General features: G+C 39.0%; 1 protein-coding gene across 2 annotated transcripts in view; it reads right to left on the bottom strand.

Annotated features, from left to right (window-relative positions):
• LOC128382404 (guanine nucleotide exchange factor VAV3) overlaps nucleotides 1-20,165 on the bottom strand; it is an 85,631-nt gene that overhangs the window by 7,201 nt on the left and 58,265 nt on the right. The window contains exons 15-24 of one of the 2 annotated variants that reach the window (XM_053342392.1): nucleotides 19,619-19,728; nucleotides 16,286-16,387; nucleotides 14,708-14,815; nucleotides 10,228-10,265; nucleotides 7,460-7,590; nucleotides 5,653-5,718; nucleotides 4,914-4,948; nucleotides 4,494-4,610; nucleotides 2,321-2,408; nucleotides 1,519-1,648 (exon numbers count right to left, since the gene is read on the bottom strand). In XM_053342392.1, the coding sequence (XP_053198367.1) occupies nucleotides 1,519-1,648; nucleotides 2,321-2,408; nucleotides 4,494-4,610; nucleotides 4,914-4,948; nucleotides 5,653-5,718; nucleotides 7,460-7,590; nucleotides 10,228-10,265; nucleotides 14,708-14,815; nucleotides 16,286-16,387; nucleotides 19,619-19,728 (925 nt within the window). Of the gene's footprint in view, nucleotides 1-1,518; nucleotides 1,649-2,320; nucleotides 2,409-4,493; nucleotides 4,611-4,913; nucleotides 4,949-5,652; nucleotides 5,719-7,459; nucleotides 7,591-10,227; nucleotides 10,266-11,176; nucleotides 11,196-12,506; nucleotides 12,527-14,707; nucleotides 14,816-16,285; nucleotides 16,388-19,618; nucleotides 19,729-20,165 lie in introns of those variants that run through there. The other variant, XM_053342391.1, reaches the window with a different exon arrangement.

Here is a 20,165-nt window from a genome sequence, read left to right as displayed (position 1 = left end):
AGTAATTATCACTTAGTCAATTAGTAACCAGTAATCATCACTTAGTCAATCTTTTATGGATGATATTGTAATAAAACATTAAATGTATAACACACATTTTAGATTTCAAAGTTACTAATAAAGGATTATATCACTTAAATTAATTAACTGATGACACTATAACTGACATTGTAAGTGGTCTTGACTTTGGTTAACTCATTGAAGGTTCGTCCACATTATTTCACTCCCCCGAAACTCAAATTGATCTGATCTTTAGTAATCGGCCAGAGTGTGTTATCAAATCTAATAACATGCTTAGTAGATTCTGCAACCACCGTTTGACAGTTCAGTCAAAAACAATTAACATCAGAGCAGACTGAAGCGTTTTTAACAACAAATAGCTATGCGGGTCTTTTAAGGCTGTGAAGATGCTCCCGAGTGAATTAAGGCGGTGTGCGAGAGAGTTGGAAAGGATGACAGATAAGAAAATAGAGCAGGCGGCTGCAGTGGTGGGCGGAAATCAGCAGAGCCAGTAACAGCAGCGTTTTGCAGGTCAGAGCAGGAACTATTAAGAGCAAATGGAGTATGAATGATCGGCAGAGTGTCAGATCACACAGACTACTTTACTGACTTGAATGTGTTTGAAAAAAATCTGCTTATGCTGACTAGCTGACAGCATATGTGACAATCATCTGAGGTTTAGAACTGCACTGTCTGTGTCCCTAAGGGCTGATAAACTTGTTGAATACTTTTGCTCACTCATAAAACATTGCTAGGCAGCTTTTTTGTTAAATAATTTGAAACCTATATTGATTACATCCATATTTGTTTTCTATTTTGATCTCCTTAAATTTCTACATTTCTTGGCACCGACTGTCAATGCATGAAAACCAACTGGCAACATCCAGGCCTGAAAAATGCAGCTAAGACAGAAGGGCCAAAAACTGCAGTTCCACAAATGGCCACTTGGGGCTGGCTACAAAAGTGAGTAAATCCCCACACACCCCCATATTAAAATGGCCAACTTTAGAAATAAACTTGTTTGCAGCCTGATTTTGGTCTTTACAGCTAATTTCTTCACAGCTTTACAGGTTGTGAATATTTAAATAATATACCCATTTAAATGTTTTACTAAGGATTAAAGTTATGCATAACAGAAGTCTACAAACCAATAAGTGACATTACAGTGGCTACATCCATTATTATACACTACCACTATATACAAATTGGGGGTCTTTTCATCCAAGTATTGCTTTTAATGAACCCAATAATTATATGATAAAAATATTCTTGAAAAAGAAGAAGAAAGCTAAAACTATACTGAGCCCTGTTTTAGTCTAGAATGCTACAGTATGCATCATCAGCTAGACATACAAATATAGGATGTAAAAGTTGTTAAGTTCTCAATATCCATACTTCTTTACCAGTACTTCAGTCTTAAGGAATATATTAATCATTTTATCATTTTTGGGGTAGTTTTTACACTGTTTATTTTTTACGTTAGGAGATGTAACTTATGTGTTCCTCATGTGTACTCACTGTTGCCACCCAACCGGTTGATGCGGTGCATAGCAGCATTCTCTGGTTCCCGGTAAGGAAACTGCAACGTTGTGTCCAGACTCCTGAAACCTTCTCTCAGGGAGTGGTGTTTGTAGTACTCAATCAGCTCCTGGACACGCACACAAACACACACACACACACACACACACACACACAAACACACATACACCCAATTAAGCAAACTAATAAAAGATATGCAAGTATTTGCATAAATGTTTACTTCATGACACATTCATAAATGCCTTTTTGTTTTTTTGTTTTTTGCTCTTGTGACAGTTTTTATAATATATTCAAGAAACATCTGTATCATTTGCATATCTGTCAAATCACAGAGAATCTGTTTAAAAATGGAATATTGTTATTACCCGTTGCTTTTAAGCTGTTGTAGGCGTGAAATAGCTGAAATATCATGTGGTTACAAAAGATACAGCAGTATAAAGTTGAATTACAGCAATTGGAGAGAACTTTTTAAGTTTGAAATTAAAGGTTATCAAAATAATCTTTGAAAACACAACAATATTCCTATAGCAAATCTGAGAAACAGAAAATACAGTCCTAGCATGAATAAAACTGGTGAGCCTTTCCAATATTCACTGGACTTATCTATAATGCTGAAGCCCTTAGGCCAGTATAAACACGTCTCTAATCATGGCTATATTTGTGCACACTGCTAAAATAAAATTCAGGTTTTGACACTTCATTAAGCGAACGCAATGATTTATTTATGAATTGCAGTGGTGGAATATAAAAAAATAAAATAAAACAGGCTGAAAAGACTCACTAATATGCTCCTGAACTTCTTGTTCTCTGCGATGTAGAAGCAGCCCTCCTTCGTCAGGATCTTTATGTGCTTCACGTCGTTGTTGTACCTGTGGGCCATTGAATAAGTTATGAGTGTAATTTCCCTCTCTGATCACCGCCATCGATCGGTGGCCGGCCCCTGGCCCCTGTGGAGAGCACGGCCGTCGCTGTAATGCATAGGGTCCCAAAGGTTTGTGACACGTGAATGATGGGTGGTCAGAAAGTGGAGAAAGTGAGAGCGCATGCATGTAACCGCCCAGCACCCCACACACACATTGTTGTGTTTGCATTAACAGAGTGGCTGATGGTGGTCTGAAGCTGGAGGAGTACAAGCTGTGGACAGAGCGGCAGAAACCTGGATGTCTTGTTTTGTAAGTGATGATGATGCTTTCTGCTTGTTCCTGTTCCTGTTCTCACTTTGTGTAGAATTTTTATGTGATTATAGGATTTTAATGTTTAATGTTTTAGTAGAAATCAGTGAAAACTGTGGTGAAAAGCAGCACAGTCTTGTTCTACTCTTGACTCTCATATTTTGACAATTCAAGTTCTCACAATTATAACTATCACAGCTAAAACATGACAGATTACGGGTTTAAGAATCCAGTATGGACATAAGTAAATATATTTATGTCAATAAAGTATTTAAAAAAAAGGAAATTAGTGAGTGAATGTTGCATTCTTAGTCCCTGGTATTGTTGACACTCCAGCCAATACAAGAGGACCCTACATGAGAAAATTAAACTGAATGTAATTTGGACACAGCAGGAGTTGGGTCCTGGGTTGGATTTAACTTAGTAAGAATGACATGGACCTGTGACCACCATAAGCTTTCAGAAAGCTCAATTTAAGATTGAAATGCCTTAAATTGGCTATTTAGAAGCTAAAGAGAAAGATACATATTTTCCTCAAGAGACAATGGAAACCAAAATGGAGCTAAAAGGAAAGTGTATGTTGGACTTACACCCATTAAACAATCTTTTTTGTTTTTTCAAACTCACAGTTGCTTTATGTGCCATTTTAGGGGGATACAGTTAATTTAAAATGCCAGGGTCTCTTGGCCAATTGGACACAATCATCAAACATCCTCTGCCAGTTCAAACTATAAGAAAAAGGACATGAAGAAGAGGGCATTTCCAATCGTGAGTAATTCTTTAAATGTCGTTCCCACAGCTATGTAGGCTTCTTTTTCTATCCTGCTTCTCTCTTTTATGGTGAGGTTTTAACAACCTTGAACAGTCTTACAGTCGTTTTCTGCTCTGTTCAGAGCACTGCGCCTTTGTGTAACAAGCAATTAAGACTTCAACTGAGAAGGAACTTGAAGGCACTACAAGCAGTCCTTCGTGAGAGAGAGAAGGATGCTTTAAAAAAAAGAAAGCTAAATGAAGTCTCAAGGAATTTTTTTCTATTGCTCACAGAGAAGCGTTCTGGCTCCTTGTGGAGGAAAGTGTTCCTGCTCAGAGATTCACTGCCTGCTTTAACACTGCTGCCATTTAAAGGTAAGTTACAAACACTGCACCCAGATGTTCTAGAAAATGCTTTGCCTTCATTACCAGGATTCCAATGGCTGTACGCTTCAAATTACAAGCTGCTAAGACTGTTCTTGTGAGCTTTGAGGTGAAACCATAACGGATACTATCACATGCTGCTTAACTGAGATCCTGCTCAATGATTAGCATCTGCTTTGGTCAGTTTCACACACAAATCACTGTCATCACTGTCTCAGCCACAGAGGGAGAGCACATCATCCTTCAAGGAACTATAAATGGGTCCATCAGATTGTGTAGCATAGCCGGGAGTTTTCATCTGGTCAATACTGTGGTTTGGCTAAAGCATCTGATGAATCTAGCAGACTGTGTAGCTGCACACAGACAGAAAAACTCTCACATAAGAGGAAGACAATAAATTGGATTATTTTGACCATTTAAAGTTTTACTTCTTGCTTTTAAAAAAAAGTTATTAACCTCTAATTAAAACAAGATAACAGAAATGCATCTTATTATGAGCACGAATTGTAAATAATTATAAGCCACTTTTATGAATGATAATATTTAATTTATGTTAATTAAATCCATGAAATGTCTTTGTGATAGTGTTGCTATCTGTTTCTGAGGTACGACCTCTACTGATTGACCTGATAAAAATGACTGACTTACTTTATGCTGATGGCGTATTCTGTGAACTCTCTGCTGCGATGCCGGACTAGGTAGGTGCTGTTGACCCTGTTGATGAGTTCTGCCTCTGCCTGGAGCCTCTCCATGGGCCCTGCAAACCTGCACAGCGGTTAAAGAGGTTATTATGGAATGTAAAGTGAAATCGGTGGCTGTCTTTCAGCTTCTGTGTGATTGGTTCCTACAGTTATTTGCTTGCACATATAGGTTAGAGCTGCGCAGCTTAATTGTGAAATTAAATAAATGTGCATTTTGTGATTATCAAAGCAAATCTGTGCATTTGGGATGCATTTACACCCATATTTGCTGTGTTCAAATAAAGCGTGATTCTTTTCAGCTAAAGTAAAGACATTGACCTTCCTATTCAAAATACATTGAGGCTGAGACAGCTGTATATGAACATACCAAGGTTGAGTGGAGTAATCGACGGGCTTCGGGACCTGGAGCAAAGTGCAAAAGTCAACATGTGAATTTGTTATTTTCTTGAACCACCATCAACATGACTTACATCACTAGAGTAAACAGTTCCACAGTACAGTTTTCGAGCAGATGTTTTCCTCTGCAATAAAACAGGTGCTTTTTTACTTTATAACCCCAATAAAACATCCTAATCTAACCTTTTCTTATCTTTACAACATTGTAGAGACAGTTATACTAGTTTATTATCTACTAGATGTCTCATATTCCTGAAGCAGCTGGACATAGTCTGAATTTCATTTTATCAAATGGAACATGACAATCCACTGGTGAGAAGAGGAGATTTAGAAAAGCTAAAACAAAAACAGGCAACCAATACACTGTTCAGTCAGCAAAGAAGATAAAAAATGTTCTCGCTTCCAGCTTTCTAGTGAGTAGTACTTTCTTGTAGCTTTTAAGATATAGTTTTATTTGTTGCTTCAAATTGATATGGCGAATTAGACTCTAAACCACCTGTATCTCATCTGACAAGCCAAGTTCCTTGTTGCTTGGAACATAAACACCCATTGGCTGTTTTTTTCTTCTCATGCCAGATAAAATAGTTTACTTCCCCATCAGAAATCCCCAGCTATCCTCAAGACACTGAACTGTTAGTGAATACTGGCCAAATACAGAGCCCTACAACAGGCCCTGATGTAGCGACAGTGTAGAAGGAAAGGCTGCTTACACATGGGCAAGGCTTCACAGCGTCGCTTGGAAAGAAGCCAACCTCTTTCGTCGACAGGATTTTGCCCTGAAACCACAGAGAGATAATTGCGTTATGTACATCTGGCTGACTCTGTCTCCATAATTCAGAAACAATTAGCTTGCAACACAGAGCAGTGCAAATTTACAGCCCTAGTTAACTATTGTTGAAATAATGGCTGGCAGGAAGAGAGTTTCTTATTCCTCCCATGGCGATGACTCTTTAAGCTCAATGCCTTGATTTATCAACAGTGGGGAGTCCATATAAATAGAGGTTCTCTGGAGGCCTTCTCTTTCTAATTGACTGAGGGTTGATTCTATGTGAAGTGACACAATATTTGATTTATATGCGACAATAATTCAGTCATGGATTCCATAGCGGGAAAGAAATGAATATTTGTTATTATGTAATTAAAATCTTGAGAGTAAAAAAATAAAAATAAAGCCTCTTAAATGAAAACCATCAAAGTCGATTGCTTTACTGCTGTTAGAGCTGCTAAATGAACTGAAGTCAATAAACATGCGTGCAGTGTATATTATACATTAGCAGTATATTAGCTTTGGCTAATTTAGCACTGTCATATCATATTATGTACTACTCAAAATACCTATTTAGTATTTATTAAGAAGAAGCAGGGTGCAAATACGCTTTTACAATCGGGGTTGGCATGTTAAACCAATTCACGTAATTATTCAGTCAAAAATAGGAAATGCTGGTGAAAATATTTTGACATATGGACTTTCATTGAAAATCTTGGTGGGAGATATTTTATTCTATCTCCTATCAAGTCCAATTTTGCAAACCTTTTTTTATTACAGGACTTAAGAACTGTGAAATGTTTCCATTGGATAAATAAGGTTCCGTTTTGATGGTTGTGGTCATCACCTGACACATGACTGCTACCTCAGGACATTTTATCAGACCTTGTGGACAGCCCTGCTTTGTGCTGCATCTTTGCTAAGACTGTAATAATGATTATAGCTGGTAACAGTGATGGAGTAAACAGATGGTTGCCATTGAATGAAATGAAATTACAGTGATCGATTCTATTTGTCACGCAACCCCAGAACAGAAATGATTATGGTCTGCTGGCTACAAAGGTGATGGATATTGAATGTTTACAGACTGTGCTGCTGTGGCTGCCTCCGGTTAGGCTTTTACACAGGGTTAATTGAATTCTTTATCTATTTTATCTGTTTCGTATTAAGCATTGTGAGATTTGTTACCTTCTTCATTACATGTCTGTTTATAAAACTATAGATGTGCATGTCAGTATGACTCAAAGAATGCTTCAGGTACAACCTTATTATATTTGTTATGATGACTTTTATTCAGCCTCATACACACACATGGAGGAAGAGCTCCTTAAATGTATAAATGTATAAATCTAAAAAAAAAAACTTTCCTCCAGCAGTGATGTTCAAATCACATGTTGTCACATAACAGTAATTGCCTGCATAAAACAAACATTTCCAGTGTGTGTGTGGGAGTTTTACTTCCTTATAAGAAGTAGTGTGCTGTGTGTAACTGTCCGTGGGTGTGTACAGACACTATATATACTATAAGCTTCATTTTCACATGCAACTTGTTTGCAAGAACTGTCAAAATTACCTTCCCTTATAATAAAAAGGCAAAAGTTTAGGTGATACATCACTCTAACGCTATTATATAATAAAAAGTCATGATAAGGGTTGGATAAGGTGTCGGTATGTAGAGGAAATGAGAGATTTGGATACAATAAATACATTTTTGGGTCTGTGGAATAGTGATTAAGAGAGGGAATTCTGACCTGCCACCAGGGGCAGTGAAGGTCGGCGCAGATTAATTCGATGATGTCACCTATCTGGATGTTGAGTGCTGGACCAGAAGAGGGGCTCGGCACACCGAAGTAGTTCCTGATAACCACCATCTTGGGCAAACCTGAGACAAGGACACCGTTTGAAAAAAGGGTTACATATGAATACAACAACATGAACTACAATGAATGACAGACTATAGTATACAGAACACAAGTCAAAGATGATGAAACTTGAATTTGGAAATTTCATTTACATAAAACACGTCAAAGATTCAGTCTTTTTCTTTATTAACATATAGTTTGTTGTCATTATTTGCTTGTGGCCAGTTCCACAGCATATCAATTATAAATGAAAATTAATGAAATCTTCTGAAATTAAAAATTGACAGTGGCAGTGTTATGTGAGATGGATAATGTATTGTTTTTTAATGTTTGTAATTATCTACTCTTTGGGTTATGAATTTGAAATAAAGTGACATTAATTGATCTGAGAGCCTCTACAAGGGTGATTAAAATCCACATTATTATCAACATTTCAACCTTCGTGTACTGTATTATGATGGTATAAGAACTAGGTTTTCACAGAAGAATTGAAGAGTTGTGTGAATAAGTGAATAAGTTAGATCAGTTAAATGTGAAGTGGCAGAGGGTTTGAATTCTTTACATCAGTTGCAAACACTCTTGTCATTCAGGTCTTTAGAAACACAGGTACAGAGCTTTTATTCTCAATGTGGGCTTTAAGCTCGCTCATTTCCTTTTAACAATATAACAGTTAATACAGTCCTTAAGAGGCTGAATGAACTGAATTACAATAAAGCAACAGGTTTAGATAATACACTTTCCGGGTTCCTAAGGGATGCAGTAGAGTTTATTATACCTGCTGTTGCCCATTCACTCAATCTTTCTACAGAGCAAGTGAAGGTATCCACAGAGCTCAAGAGTTCAAGAGTCATTCCTCTATATAAAGAAGGGGAACCAGTTGGAGAAAATTATTGACCAGGTTCAATTCTAAGTGTTCTTTTTAAGGGAACTGAAAAGATTATATATGAAGAGATAATCACATACTTATTGAGTCACAGTATATCATTTGAATACAGTCTTTCAGGTTTCAGAAAATCCCATGCCACGAAAATTGCCTTCTATATTTAACAAACTGTATCGGACTGGAGGTTGATAAAGGCAATTTGTGTGGAATGGTCATGTAAGAACTTCAAAAAACCTTTGACTTTGACACTGTAGATCATGATATCCTGCTGTTTAAGCTGAAGGCCATGGGATTTAGCAAAGTGGCTATAAAATGGGTCAATTATGGATGTCATTTTTTAAAATTAAGCCATGAACGATGCCTGTTCATCTATGCAGACAATTGAGATATTCTCGGCTGCAACTGAAGGATCGTCTTAAACTCAGACAGAAATTTTAAGCAGGTGATGTAGAGATGACTAGAAAATAGTCTCTCCCACGGACTTTGCACAAATAAACTCAAGAGTTGTCAGTTAAATAGATATTGTGTTTGCACCTGTCAATCCTTCACGGTTTGTTTATGTGATCACTGTCGTCAGGTGAAGCAGTATCATGTGTATTTTTATGACATATTTTATGTCTGATAAATCAGACAAGTGTCAGTCATGAGCGATCTCCACAACTTTTTTGACTCAAGTCCTTACTTCAATCATGAACACCTGGCTGAATTTGTAAAAGTCTATGCGCATATGTGTTTGACCTCAACTCTAAAGGGACATGTTTGTCATTCTAAAGCTGCGTCTTTGCTCTACTAAACTATTCATGGCCCCATTACAGGTGGTAATGAGAGGGAGGAGACATGTGTACACACATACAAAACACCCCTTGTCAGTGTACTGCCCTTGCAAATCATTTTTCATTATCACAGTACAGATAAGCAGCAGTGCACTGTGGTGTATGTCTGGTCAAGTTCTTAGATAAAAGATAAGCAGGAGTGAGCTTCATTGTGTGTTTACTGCTGCATACCATATTGTAACCCCATTAGGGAATTTTAAGAAAATTAAATCAGTGTTAATCACATTTAAAATAAATAATCACGAGCATTATTTTGTTGTTTTTCACTATGTAATGCATGAACACAGCTTTGTCTTCAGAGATGTTTGATGCAATTTGCCCCCATTTATTTCTCAACATTCATGCTGATAGTATGCACACTTTCAATAATGCAATTTGTTTGCCGGAATGACCTCCGTCAGCACTATTTGATTTTGAACAATGGCCAACTTTGATTCCATTATCCACCAAGAAATCGCTGAAATTGAATTATAATATGTCTGCTATGAGGCACCCACCCATGCCAAACAAATCACAAGTTCATATCTCATATCCACAGTGCAATCAAATCTAATGTGCATTTGCTTTCTCTGCATTGTGTCATGACAGTGTTGTCCAAGAACACAAATAAGAAGGAAAGAAATTCAAGTGAGAGCATGAAAAAGGGGAAGAGCTAAAGCCAAGTAATAGAGAAATCAACAACACTGTATTGAAAACTAATAGATCTACAATATATATCTGCCTTGCTTCTGATCCAGCACTGTGGCTGGCAGTCTGACATGTGCTAGCTCGCCTGAATAGCACTTCTAAAGACGCAGGGCCATGGAGAATTGAGTCTTGGGGGCATGAATTGCATTCCTATCCGCACAAGGACAAGCCACGTGTTAGTGCACCTTTGAAAACAGACAAAGAGAGCAGCGTCGAAATATTATGAAACGCCAAGGGCCGGGGCAATCAAATGCCTATTGATTTTAATGCGTCTTCAGTCAGAAATGATTTTCTACAGCATAATGGATGGAGGGGTGGAAAAATGAGTGCTGAAGCCAGGTTTATGAGAGATTAAAGGCGCTCGGTGTAGTGTATGCACACACACACACACACACACACACGCAAACACACACACACAATTAGAAAGGATGCAGTGCGTTAGTCATATTCTCCTGGAGAATGATTGAAAGACAGAAAGCAACAGAGCAGATAGAGGCAGAAATATAACGGCAATGCTTACTATACAAACACAGAGTAGCTATTTTATGCACTCTGATTTGTTTTTTTTCAGGTTCAACTGTTTACATGAGCCTTTCAAAGTCTGTGATTGAGTCTCTGCTGCAATGATAAAAACCACTTAAACGACTGCAGCTTCCTCTTTGATAAAGCAAGGTTACATCTGATACCTGAAAAAATGATGACACTGGTAGCAATTCATGAAAACCTTTTAGCAATCCTGAAAAAAACAACCTGATAGAGGAAAGTACATCATTTGATTACATTGATCTATATAAATCTGCTAATCTGAGTTCATGGGGAGGGTGACAACCTTACTTTGATATTAATCCTACAATGTGTAAAAGATGACAGTAAATCAAATTCTCAATGTTTATACTTATACTTTGGCTGCTAACCCTAACCCTAAATTCCCCAATTGACCAGGATAAACAATGATCCAACACGGTTTATGGTGCTTTTAGAAGCAAATGTCAAGCAATACTTTTAGCATCCTGATGTACAGTACTGGTGCACCTTACCTGTTGTCTAGGTTACATGCCAAAGCCAGGTTAATTGACTTAGAAACAGTAGTCTCTATGCACAGAAAAATCTCTAGTAAGCAAAAACAGATGGGAGAGGAGGAAACGAGGGTTGTGTGGGAGGTGGGAGGATGCCTGGTGTAGTGTTGTGTTCTGAATTTCTCACCTGGGTCTCGATCTTTGCCCTGTAAAAAAAACAAAAAACAGTGATAGTTACACACAGGCACAGGCACGAACACTCACACATGCACATAGACACAGGGGTCTTTTATTAATTTTTTCCTCAACTGACAGTGATCAAAAGTTCATTCACCAGTTTTTCTATCACTGGCACACACAAATCACTGCCATGGTGAAAGCATATATATCTTAAACACACTAATAAATCCACAGTCAGCGCACCCTCCATCCCCCTCTAATAGCTTATAACTTACTAAATCAATTATTAGCTTGACCCGTATTGCAGTGACATTAATATGTTCAGACGTACAACCTCTATGAGATGGATATACCCACCTGCTGCTGCACACAGAATGAATATTTTAACCCAGCTCTGCTATCTCCCTCATACAGGCCACATGCAGTAAGTCTGGCATTTACGACACTGCATATAACATATTAAAACTCATACTGCATGTACTGACGCCGCAGGTGAACTGCTGTGCGGTCCTGCTGCAGAAGAAATGTTTTAAAGTTGCAGATAGCAGTGCTGATTGTAGAGTAAAACTGGTGTGACTTTTATTGGAAAATACTACTATTTTTTGCAGGTGATGCACAGGTCACTTCAATAAATGACAAGGATTTAGTGTGTCTGACAAAACTGCATGAAGCCAATGGGATAATCTATACTGTAGGTATGGCACTAAAAACAGTATTTACATTAGAACTTGCTGTATTGATGCATATTTGTGGAATCTGATCAAAAATGCATGGCATCAGGGCAGTTGGTTAGCTAAAGGCTGCAACCTATGCCATTCTCAATGAAGTTTGCATTTTGCATTAAGCACTTTCTGAGCACAGAAAACACTTCAAAGTACAGTAGTTGTAGTAGTACTGTACTGCACCAGTAAAGCAATAGAAATGCTTCTCCATTTCACCCCATGTTTGTGTTTTTTCCTGATGATTTAGGATCATTATAGATTATACTAACATATAACATATCCCAATAAATGACCATTGACAGACACATATACAAGTTAAGTATAATGCAAACAGCCCAGTCTGTTTTCCTGTTTGGGGATACTTGTGAGCAATGACGTTTCAGAGACAGGAGAGACAACTCAAGAGGTAAATCTGCAAAAACATTCTCGTCTCTGCCATCACACAGGCTGCAGCAAGTAAAGTCAATTGGAGTCTCCTTGGCAAATAGCTGCAGGAGAGAGCAGTCTTCAAAGTGCAGCAAAGCTTTGGAGAAGAGGCGAACAGCAGACAGTATACACATCAACACGGACGCGCACACGCACATACACACGTATACACATACAGCGGCGGCTCACCTGAGTTCTGACGGAGCCAGGATCTGAAAGAAGTTTGAGAACAGGCATAGTGAATGACGGGTTAGCGGGTGCACGCAAACACTTGCACACACTCATCGGTACAAGGCAACACTCCCTCATTAGTGGAGAAGGCAGACGCTCGTGTCTGACCGTGGTTCACTTTGTTTTGCTGTGCTGCCACTACCTGACAGCCAGGATAGAGGAGGTAACAAGGCAGGGGGGTGAAGAGGGAGGGGGGGGGCAGACCTGTGGGTTTTGCTCCACCAGTTTCTTTCATTGGCTCCCTGAGGAACAGGTTACACCCCCTTCACACTCACATACACACACCTGTGCATACACACACAAACATACCCCTATGCCTGTAAAAACAGAACACTTGCATAAACACTAGCATACCTCTACATTCACACACACACACACACACACACACTGAACACACACACACACACCGAACACACACACATGTACTAGCTGGCAGAAAGACACGAATATACACAATGTACCTACAGTATCTGTACGCACACACACACACACAGTTCTCTCAGCTGGCCTGTTCCTAAGCTGAACTTTGACCTCTTACACAAACATACGTCAAGTGAGCTGATAACAAAGACAAAATGCAGGTAAACATTAGCTTATCTCTGACACACACACACAACTCACACAAGTACATACACATATCGCCCTATACCATGATGCAGTGATTGTATGTATGTTCATGTTGTGTAGCCCTGCATGCATTGTGGTACAAGTAAAAAATGGGGCAACAAAGAAAAGTAAAATTAAAAACTCTGATTTGATGAAACACAGACTTAAGAGGAAGTAGCAAGTAAGTATTTGTGTACTTGTACTTCTCTGAATTTTCCTCTAAGTAAAGTTTCAGACTTTTTTTTCTCCATACGTATGGTACTTAAGTACTGGTCCTCACCCCTGCATTTATCCCTGTTGCAGCACAGGGTGAATACTTTGTGGAGTAATGAGAAGGGGAATTCAAGCCGACATCCCTGTCATCAAAGCTCTGAGCTCTCCTGCCGCTGGTGTCGCCCAAATCTACTCAGGTACACAGTGTGCCCAGGTGGGCCTGGCAGTGGCGTTATTGCCTGTGCGACCTGATAGCATCGTGACAGATGCCCAGTCCAACAGGAGCTGGCAGCTTGCCACAGGGAATACAAACACACACGCATGCAAGATTGCGACACACAACGTTACAGTGTGTGCACATTGTAACTGTGCAGCTTGCGTGCTTTCTTGGCTGTGAAAACATTGTGCAGAGTTTTGGTGCATGCACTTTTAAGACCTAAAAGAGCTTTCACAAATAGAAAGTGCGAATATTGTTTTTCCACCTATTCGCTCTCTCTCTCTCTCTCTCTCTCTCTCTCTCTCTCTCTCTCTCTCTCTCTCTCTCTCTCTCACACACACACACGCACAATCGCACAAGCAGAGGACATGCTAAGCTGGTTTCTGAAGGCCTTCTTTTCATTCCGTGTCTTAAAGTTTTCCCTCCATTTCTCTCAGAGCTGTCAGTGTTCCTGCACAGGGAGCTGAGTGACAGACACACAACAGGGGCATAATAAAATAAAAAAAGAAAAATAGTCTGGAGTTTCTTAAGACTCCTCAGTAAAACTACCATTAAGCTTTGGGGAGCGCTACAGTGATACACAGTGACATTGCCTTTAAGCTGCTCTGAAGTGTCAAAACCACCCAGGGAAGCGGGGGAGCTTTTCAACTGGTATCAGATATATAGATCGAACATTTGGATGACCTTGGTTGGAAGACGTGTTAAAATCAGACATGTTTAAAATTTTTATATACTTTGGAGCAACACAAAATTCTTACAATTCCACCTGGCAAAACCTTGTTCACAATAACACTGTGTTGTTGTTGTTGTTTTTTTAAATAACAGTGAAACAAACCCGACTTGCACCCAAAATTAGTCACACGAGACACTCGTATAACAGCTTTTATGTTCTGTTATGTGTCACCTGTCATAGCGCTGCTATAAAAGTGCAGTTGTGCTTATACAATTAGCTTTAATGTCTCTCTCCAAAACATTTTGTTCAGTGAAAGAATCGTTGCAGACTAGATGTGACTGGTATGACGTTGTGCAATAAAGTGAATGATTGTGATAACCTTAAATTGGGTTGTATGTGTGTGTGTGTGTGTGTGTGTGTGTGTGTGTGTGTGTGTGTGTGTGTGAGTGCAGCAGTGACATGTTACCTGTTTTTCCACAGTGGCCCAGTCGGCCCAGACATTCTTTATGAGCACCTAAACCACACTTGGAGCACAGGTAGCCCTGGTTAAAGATGCCCCTGCAGACAGATAAAAAGTCAGATTTATCACATTGATTGTTTTATAGTACACACACAGTGGGAACAGTATATCTGTGCAAAGAATAGAAAATTAGTGTAATGCTTAAAGGAAGACACAGATCCAAGTGTGTTCTCACATTTTATGACACTTTAGGGTGAATAACAACTTGTAAGCAAATTTTTCTTATTTAAAGGAGCAGTGTCACATTTCAATTTTTAATTTCAAGCCATACAAAATGTACTTTGGCCAATCCAGCAGCACCAAAATAACAGTACAGTCAGACAACAGTGCAATAACACAATTAACACAGGTAAGATAAGGAGGTAGTATAGAGGTCAAATTACCTCCAGTGAGGTGTTTCACTTTAAAATGACCCACAATGATAAAACACTAAAAATGCATATACTCATATATCTAATAAATACTGTAAAGAAGACACTTATACTCTGTGAAATACCTTTTGCATTAAAGATGCATGCACACACGTATGTGAAGGACAAAGCAGCAGTGTGTAGTATCTGCTCTCATTTCCATACCCGTCTCACAGGTCCTTATTAAAATGACATGAAAGCAGAGGCTGCTTTGCTCAGCTCTCCTGCTAATTGACTGTTTAACCTCTTTGTGAAAAGTAGCATGGCGTTAACATGGGAGGTACTTGCTGCTTTTTGTGCAGCTTATAGGTGTGTGTGTTATGTTATGGAAAGGAGACGGAAACTGTGTGTTCAAGCCATTTAAAGCAAGCATTTAAATTAAGACATTTAAAAAATACACTAAAATGCTTTGCTTTAAATTTTATAACATGAAGTAATATACATCTTGACTCATGAGACATATATTGTGCCTTCAAATAAGAGGTTGAATTTCTGTCTTTTCAAGTTATCTAAAAGCTGCTGCAGACAGTAGCCACGATGAAATATCCCAAAGAAAGAACGATCATGAAAACTTCACTCCAGGTGCTTCATGAGACCTTCCCCTGCTTGATTCTTGTTTTCTTATATTTTATATCTTTAGAAAATGTTTCAGCGCCTGTCTCTGTATATCCGCAGCGCAGTAATCTTGTCCCCTTTCCCCATCCGTCGCCTTGAGGAAGTGCTGAAGTGTGACAGACATTTTTCTTCAGCGTCCTCGGTAGGTGAAACCACTCAGTCGTTCTCGCTGTGAGAAAGTCCATGAGGCGCAGTCCTCTGGGTGCCGATACCATTCAGCGAATTCAAAAGAAACTTTGTGTAACTGTGGCACATGTGCAGAGGAAGAGAGGACTGAAGGGAAGGTGACGAATAGATTGTCAGGGTACGCTGGAGAGGAATAGGAGGAGCGGAGGTCTTTCAAAAGAGTCATGACAGTTGTTTGAAGGGAAAGGGTCTGCGTCTCGTCCTCGGTCTTTATGTTTGACGGTAGCCTTGAAGAGCGTTGTGCCTGTGTGCCTGTGTGTGTGTGTGTGTGTGTTTGAATAATAACTGGCCTCTTACCTCAGTAGCATGTGGCAAGAATTGCACGAGGTGATTCTGTCAAAGGTGTGCATGTGAAAGTCATGGTGGTTGCTTGTTGCATCCTCAGGACGAATGTTGGATCTAAATAAGACATGAAATACAACTGACATTAGAGCTATTGCATTTTTCATGTAAGGGAACACCAATGAGTAAATTTAGACATTTAAACATCTCTGAAAATGTACAATAAATTAAGAAGACCCAAGATAATAAGGTAAACCTACCATCCAGCCCTCTAACTTGGGATGTGGATATGTTATAGAGCTGTCATAGGCATAACATTTTGGGTTGATGTCCTTACTACAATAGGGGCATCTTAAAAATGAACCAGGGGCTGAAGCTTGATTGAAAAACGAGTCTATGACAGTAATAGACTTTATGTTATCATCAGGTAATGCAGTTTAAAATAGGTATTTACTGAAAACTCCCGTCATTGTGATTCTGCTCTGACATGGAGAATTTGAGCATTTCTTTCATGACTTCTTATGACAGAAAATCAAACCCTGAGGACAAACAATAAACACACATTTCAAAAGGATAATGCAAATCTGCTTTTTTTTCTTTTTCTTTTTTCTTTTTTGTATGAAAAATGCAGTGTCAGCTGTTAGGCAGCTGACTGAAATATTAAGCGTCGGAGCATCTTTAAAATTGATCATACCTGCACTCACAAATAATACATATCATGTTAAAATAGGTCAAACATTTGTTCACTCTTCCTATTTCAGGCTTTTTTACTGCAGTGAGCTACGGAATAAATAATAATAATTTTAAAAAAAAGACAATGATGATGCTCCAGAAGTAAAGCCTTTAGGTCAAATATCAAAAAACATAATTTGAAGTCCTCTAAATCATATATACTGTAGGCACAGATGGGATCAATAAACTGTAAAAGCATGTATTAGCAACTTGGGTGATGGAACAATCACATCAGTATAGTGCTTTTATACTATTTTCCTGCATCTTCACACAATAAATTGGAATAAACTGCACAATAAAAAGTAACTGACACTGTAGGTTGTTCTGCAAATTACAGATGAGTCCAAATGAATGAATGAAAATGAGAGCCTGCTGCCGGTGTGGTTCCTGTCACAGCTTTGCTCTTTGATGAAACGTCAATTTCAAAGCAAATTTAAAAAAAAAATAAAAATTCTCTTATAATTGCAGGCAACAAACTCTTTCATTGCAACAGTAACATTTTACTGATATACTTCTTTGAAGTGGGGAGGAGAGAATTGCAAGAAGACAGGCAAGGCTTTCTTGGAGCGAGCATAGAAGTGTTCTTGGCCCCTGGGGACATAGACAGCGAGAGAATTTGCCCAAGTTTGCCTCTAGCACAAAGGTTGTTTATTTGAAATTTAGGAGGTCTTCCTTTTGTTTTCTGCTATTATAATAGGTACACACTATGACATTGTTACTTGGGTTTTTTATTAATAATAATGCTATTTCTGTACAAAATGTTCTTAAGAAAACAGGATAAACAACACAGATCTACGGTCAACAGCTGATATATCAGCTTTTTAGATGGTTGTTAACTAGGAGACAAGACAAAGGATCGTCTTTTTATAATGGGTGATTGTTTGACCTCAATATGTTGCTGTGGCAACTTTATAACAGCTACAGAATGAGCACTGGACCTCAAAACCCTCCTTTTTTCATTGGAGTCAGAGGCTTGTTACAGCTCCACTGCTTCTTCTGTGTGCTGAAAGCTTTAAAAGCTGTCCAAACTTTAACATTCAGAAAGCTCAGAAATACAATATGACTTCATTTAAAAGTCTTCTTCTTCACTTTCAAGGATGAAGTCTTTGCTCGCTTGCAACAGTTCGTCTTTTGTTCTTGGAGCTCGGATTTTCTCGCTCTCCGTATGCAGAGCGGTGTCTATACCTACCCCTCGTGGCTGCCGAGCCTCAGTCGAGCAGAAAGCAGTGGGTGGCTCGGATATAAAGGCAACATGTGAGGAAGCAACTGTTCACAGATCAGCTATTAAGAGTCGCAGGGGAGCATGTGATTGTCTTGTAGCGCCTCTCTATTCTCACAGCTCGTTAATTCAGCCCCAAAAGTTAATCAAGCGACACCCCTTGTTTGCGCAATCTCACTTCACACTCGACTTCATCTACCTAATCCTCATCTTCACTTCCTGTTAAGGCCTGTTGCTTCCCTTTGGTGCTGGAACATACTATATATTTTCACTGTAATTGACCCAGAGTTGAAAAAGCAGAGGGCAACATGTCCATGTTTAGTCTTCTGTATGGGCCAAAAAAAATTAAAAAAAAAAATGCTCCAAAAACACTACACTTCCCATAACACTTTTCTTTAGACATGATGTGCCAAATGTTTCAAACTCCACACTTTCAGATTAATAACACAGGATTTCCTTCATAAATGTGTCTCCCAGACCAGTTTTTACAAACTGATTTTGATGTGTAAAATAGTTGGAGCGCTCCTTTAATTTTAGAACAAAATATATGGTATCAGCAGCCTTCATGCCTAAAAACAACAATAAAAGAAAATACCTCTCTGCGCCTATATAATCAGATTCCTGCTCACTTCTTGGTTTTGATTAACAAAGTGACTGTAATTACAGCTTTATTTCATGGTTTAAAATGAGGGAATTGATTCCTGCCCTAATCCTGGACCCCCTCCTGCTCAGCCACATCTTCACAAACCTTCCTGTAGTACAAAATCTCTTCTTTCTTTTTTTTCTCCTGCTTTTAAAACTATTTGAGTTTACACACAGTCTAATCCTTTAAGAACTGTTGTTTTTTTGTGATTAATAGGGAAGCTTGCATGTGCCAGCACAGTGAGGGACAGTTAGTTGTTGTATTCATCTTTTTTTGGCTTTACTGTACAAGTGAAACACTGCAGCTCCGTTTATCATTCTTGGCATCAGTTTGACAGTCAGAGTAGTTGAATTTGGATCCAGTTCAGGATGCAAACAGGTTGATTGAGTGACACACGTGATGCTTATATTCAATTTAACCAGTTTTTTTTAAGTCAGCACTGGATACTCATAAAAATACAATACTGCACTCAGCAGACTATTGTGACATTGCGTCCTATGAATTATCTTTTTTATGTTGCCTTAAGCTTTTCCAGTCCAGTTTAAGTGTATTTTAAAGAGACCTGCTAATCTTTGTGTCTCAGTGCCGTGTCCCTCATAAATCCTCAAGTGGTCCAACTTGAAGAACAGGACGGCCAGCGTGTTTTATGCTGTGACAAAGTGCTGCTGCAACAAAGACACACGCACTCTTATCACTGCTGTCACACATGAAAAAAACACCCATACACATGCACTCAGAGACAATACACACTCACATGGCCATGCCAAACTGTTCCAGCCACTTCTTTTTCAGCTCTTTGGTCTTGAAGAAGAATTCAAAGCCGTTCTGGCCCTGGTTGTGAGTGAGGTAGAATCCATAGGACCACTGTAAGAAAAAAAAACACACGTTTGAGAGAGAACATAAAAGTCAATGATTAAATTGAGGGGGGTTTTTCGCATGAAAGAAAAAAAAACAGAGAAGGAGGGGGGTTAGGAGCTGAATGAGACTGGATGCAGGGAGACAGATGGAGGCAAAGAGATGCAAAATGAAAGAGGGATGCCTCAGGGAGAGCAAACACAAAGGGTTGTGGGGTTGGAGGGCGGCAGAACTGACAGACAGAGACAAAACAGAGACGAAAGAGCATGAAGGAAAGGAGGAATGCGAGGTAGCTTTGCCATATAACTGCTGGGCATAAGACAGCATGCACAGACCCATGCGAGCCTATAATCAGCTACCATTACGCACTTCAAAAGGACAAATATTAGTGTATTAGCCTCTGTGTCAAAACATGCCTCTGTATTTAGATAGCATTGCTAAACAGA

This window comes from Scomber japonicus, chromosome 21, assembly GCF_027409825.1.
Source record: "Scomber japonicus isolate fScoJap1 chromosome 21, fScoJap1.pri, whole genome shotgun sequence".
NCBI classification, from domain to species: Eukaryota; Metazoa; Chordata; class Actinopteri; order Scombriformes; family Scombridae; genus Scomber; species Scomber japonicus.
The sequence above is the reverse complement of the archived record's forward strand: the minus strand, read 5'-3'. Positions and strand labels throughout refer to the sequence as shown.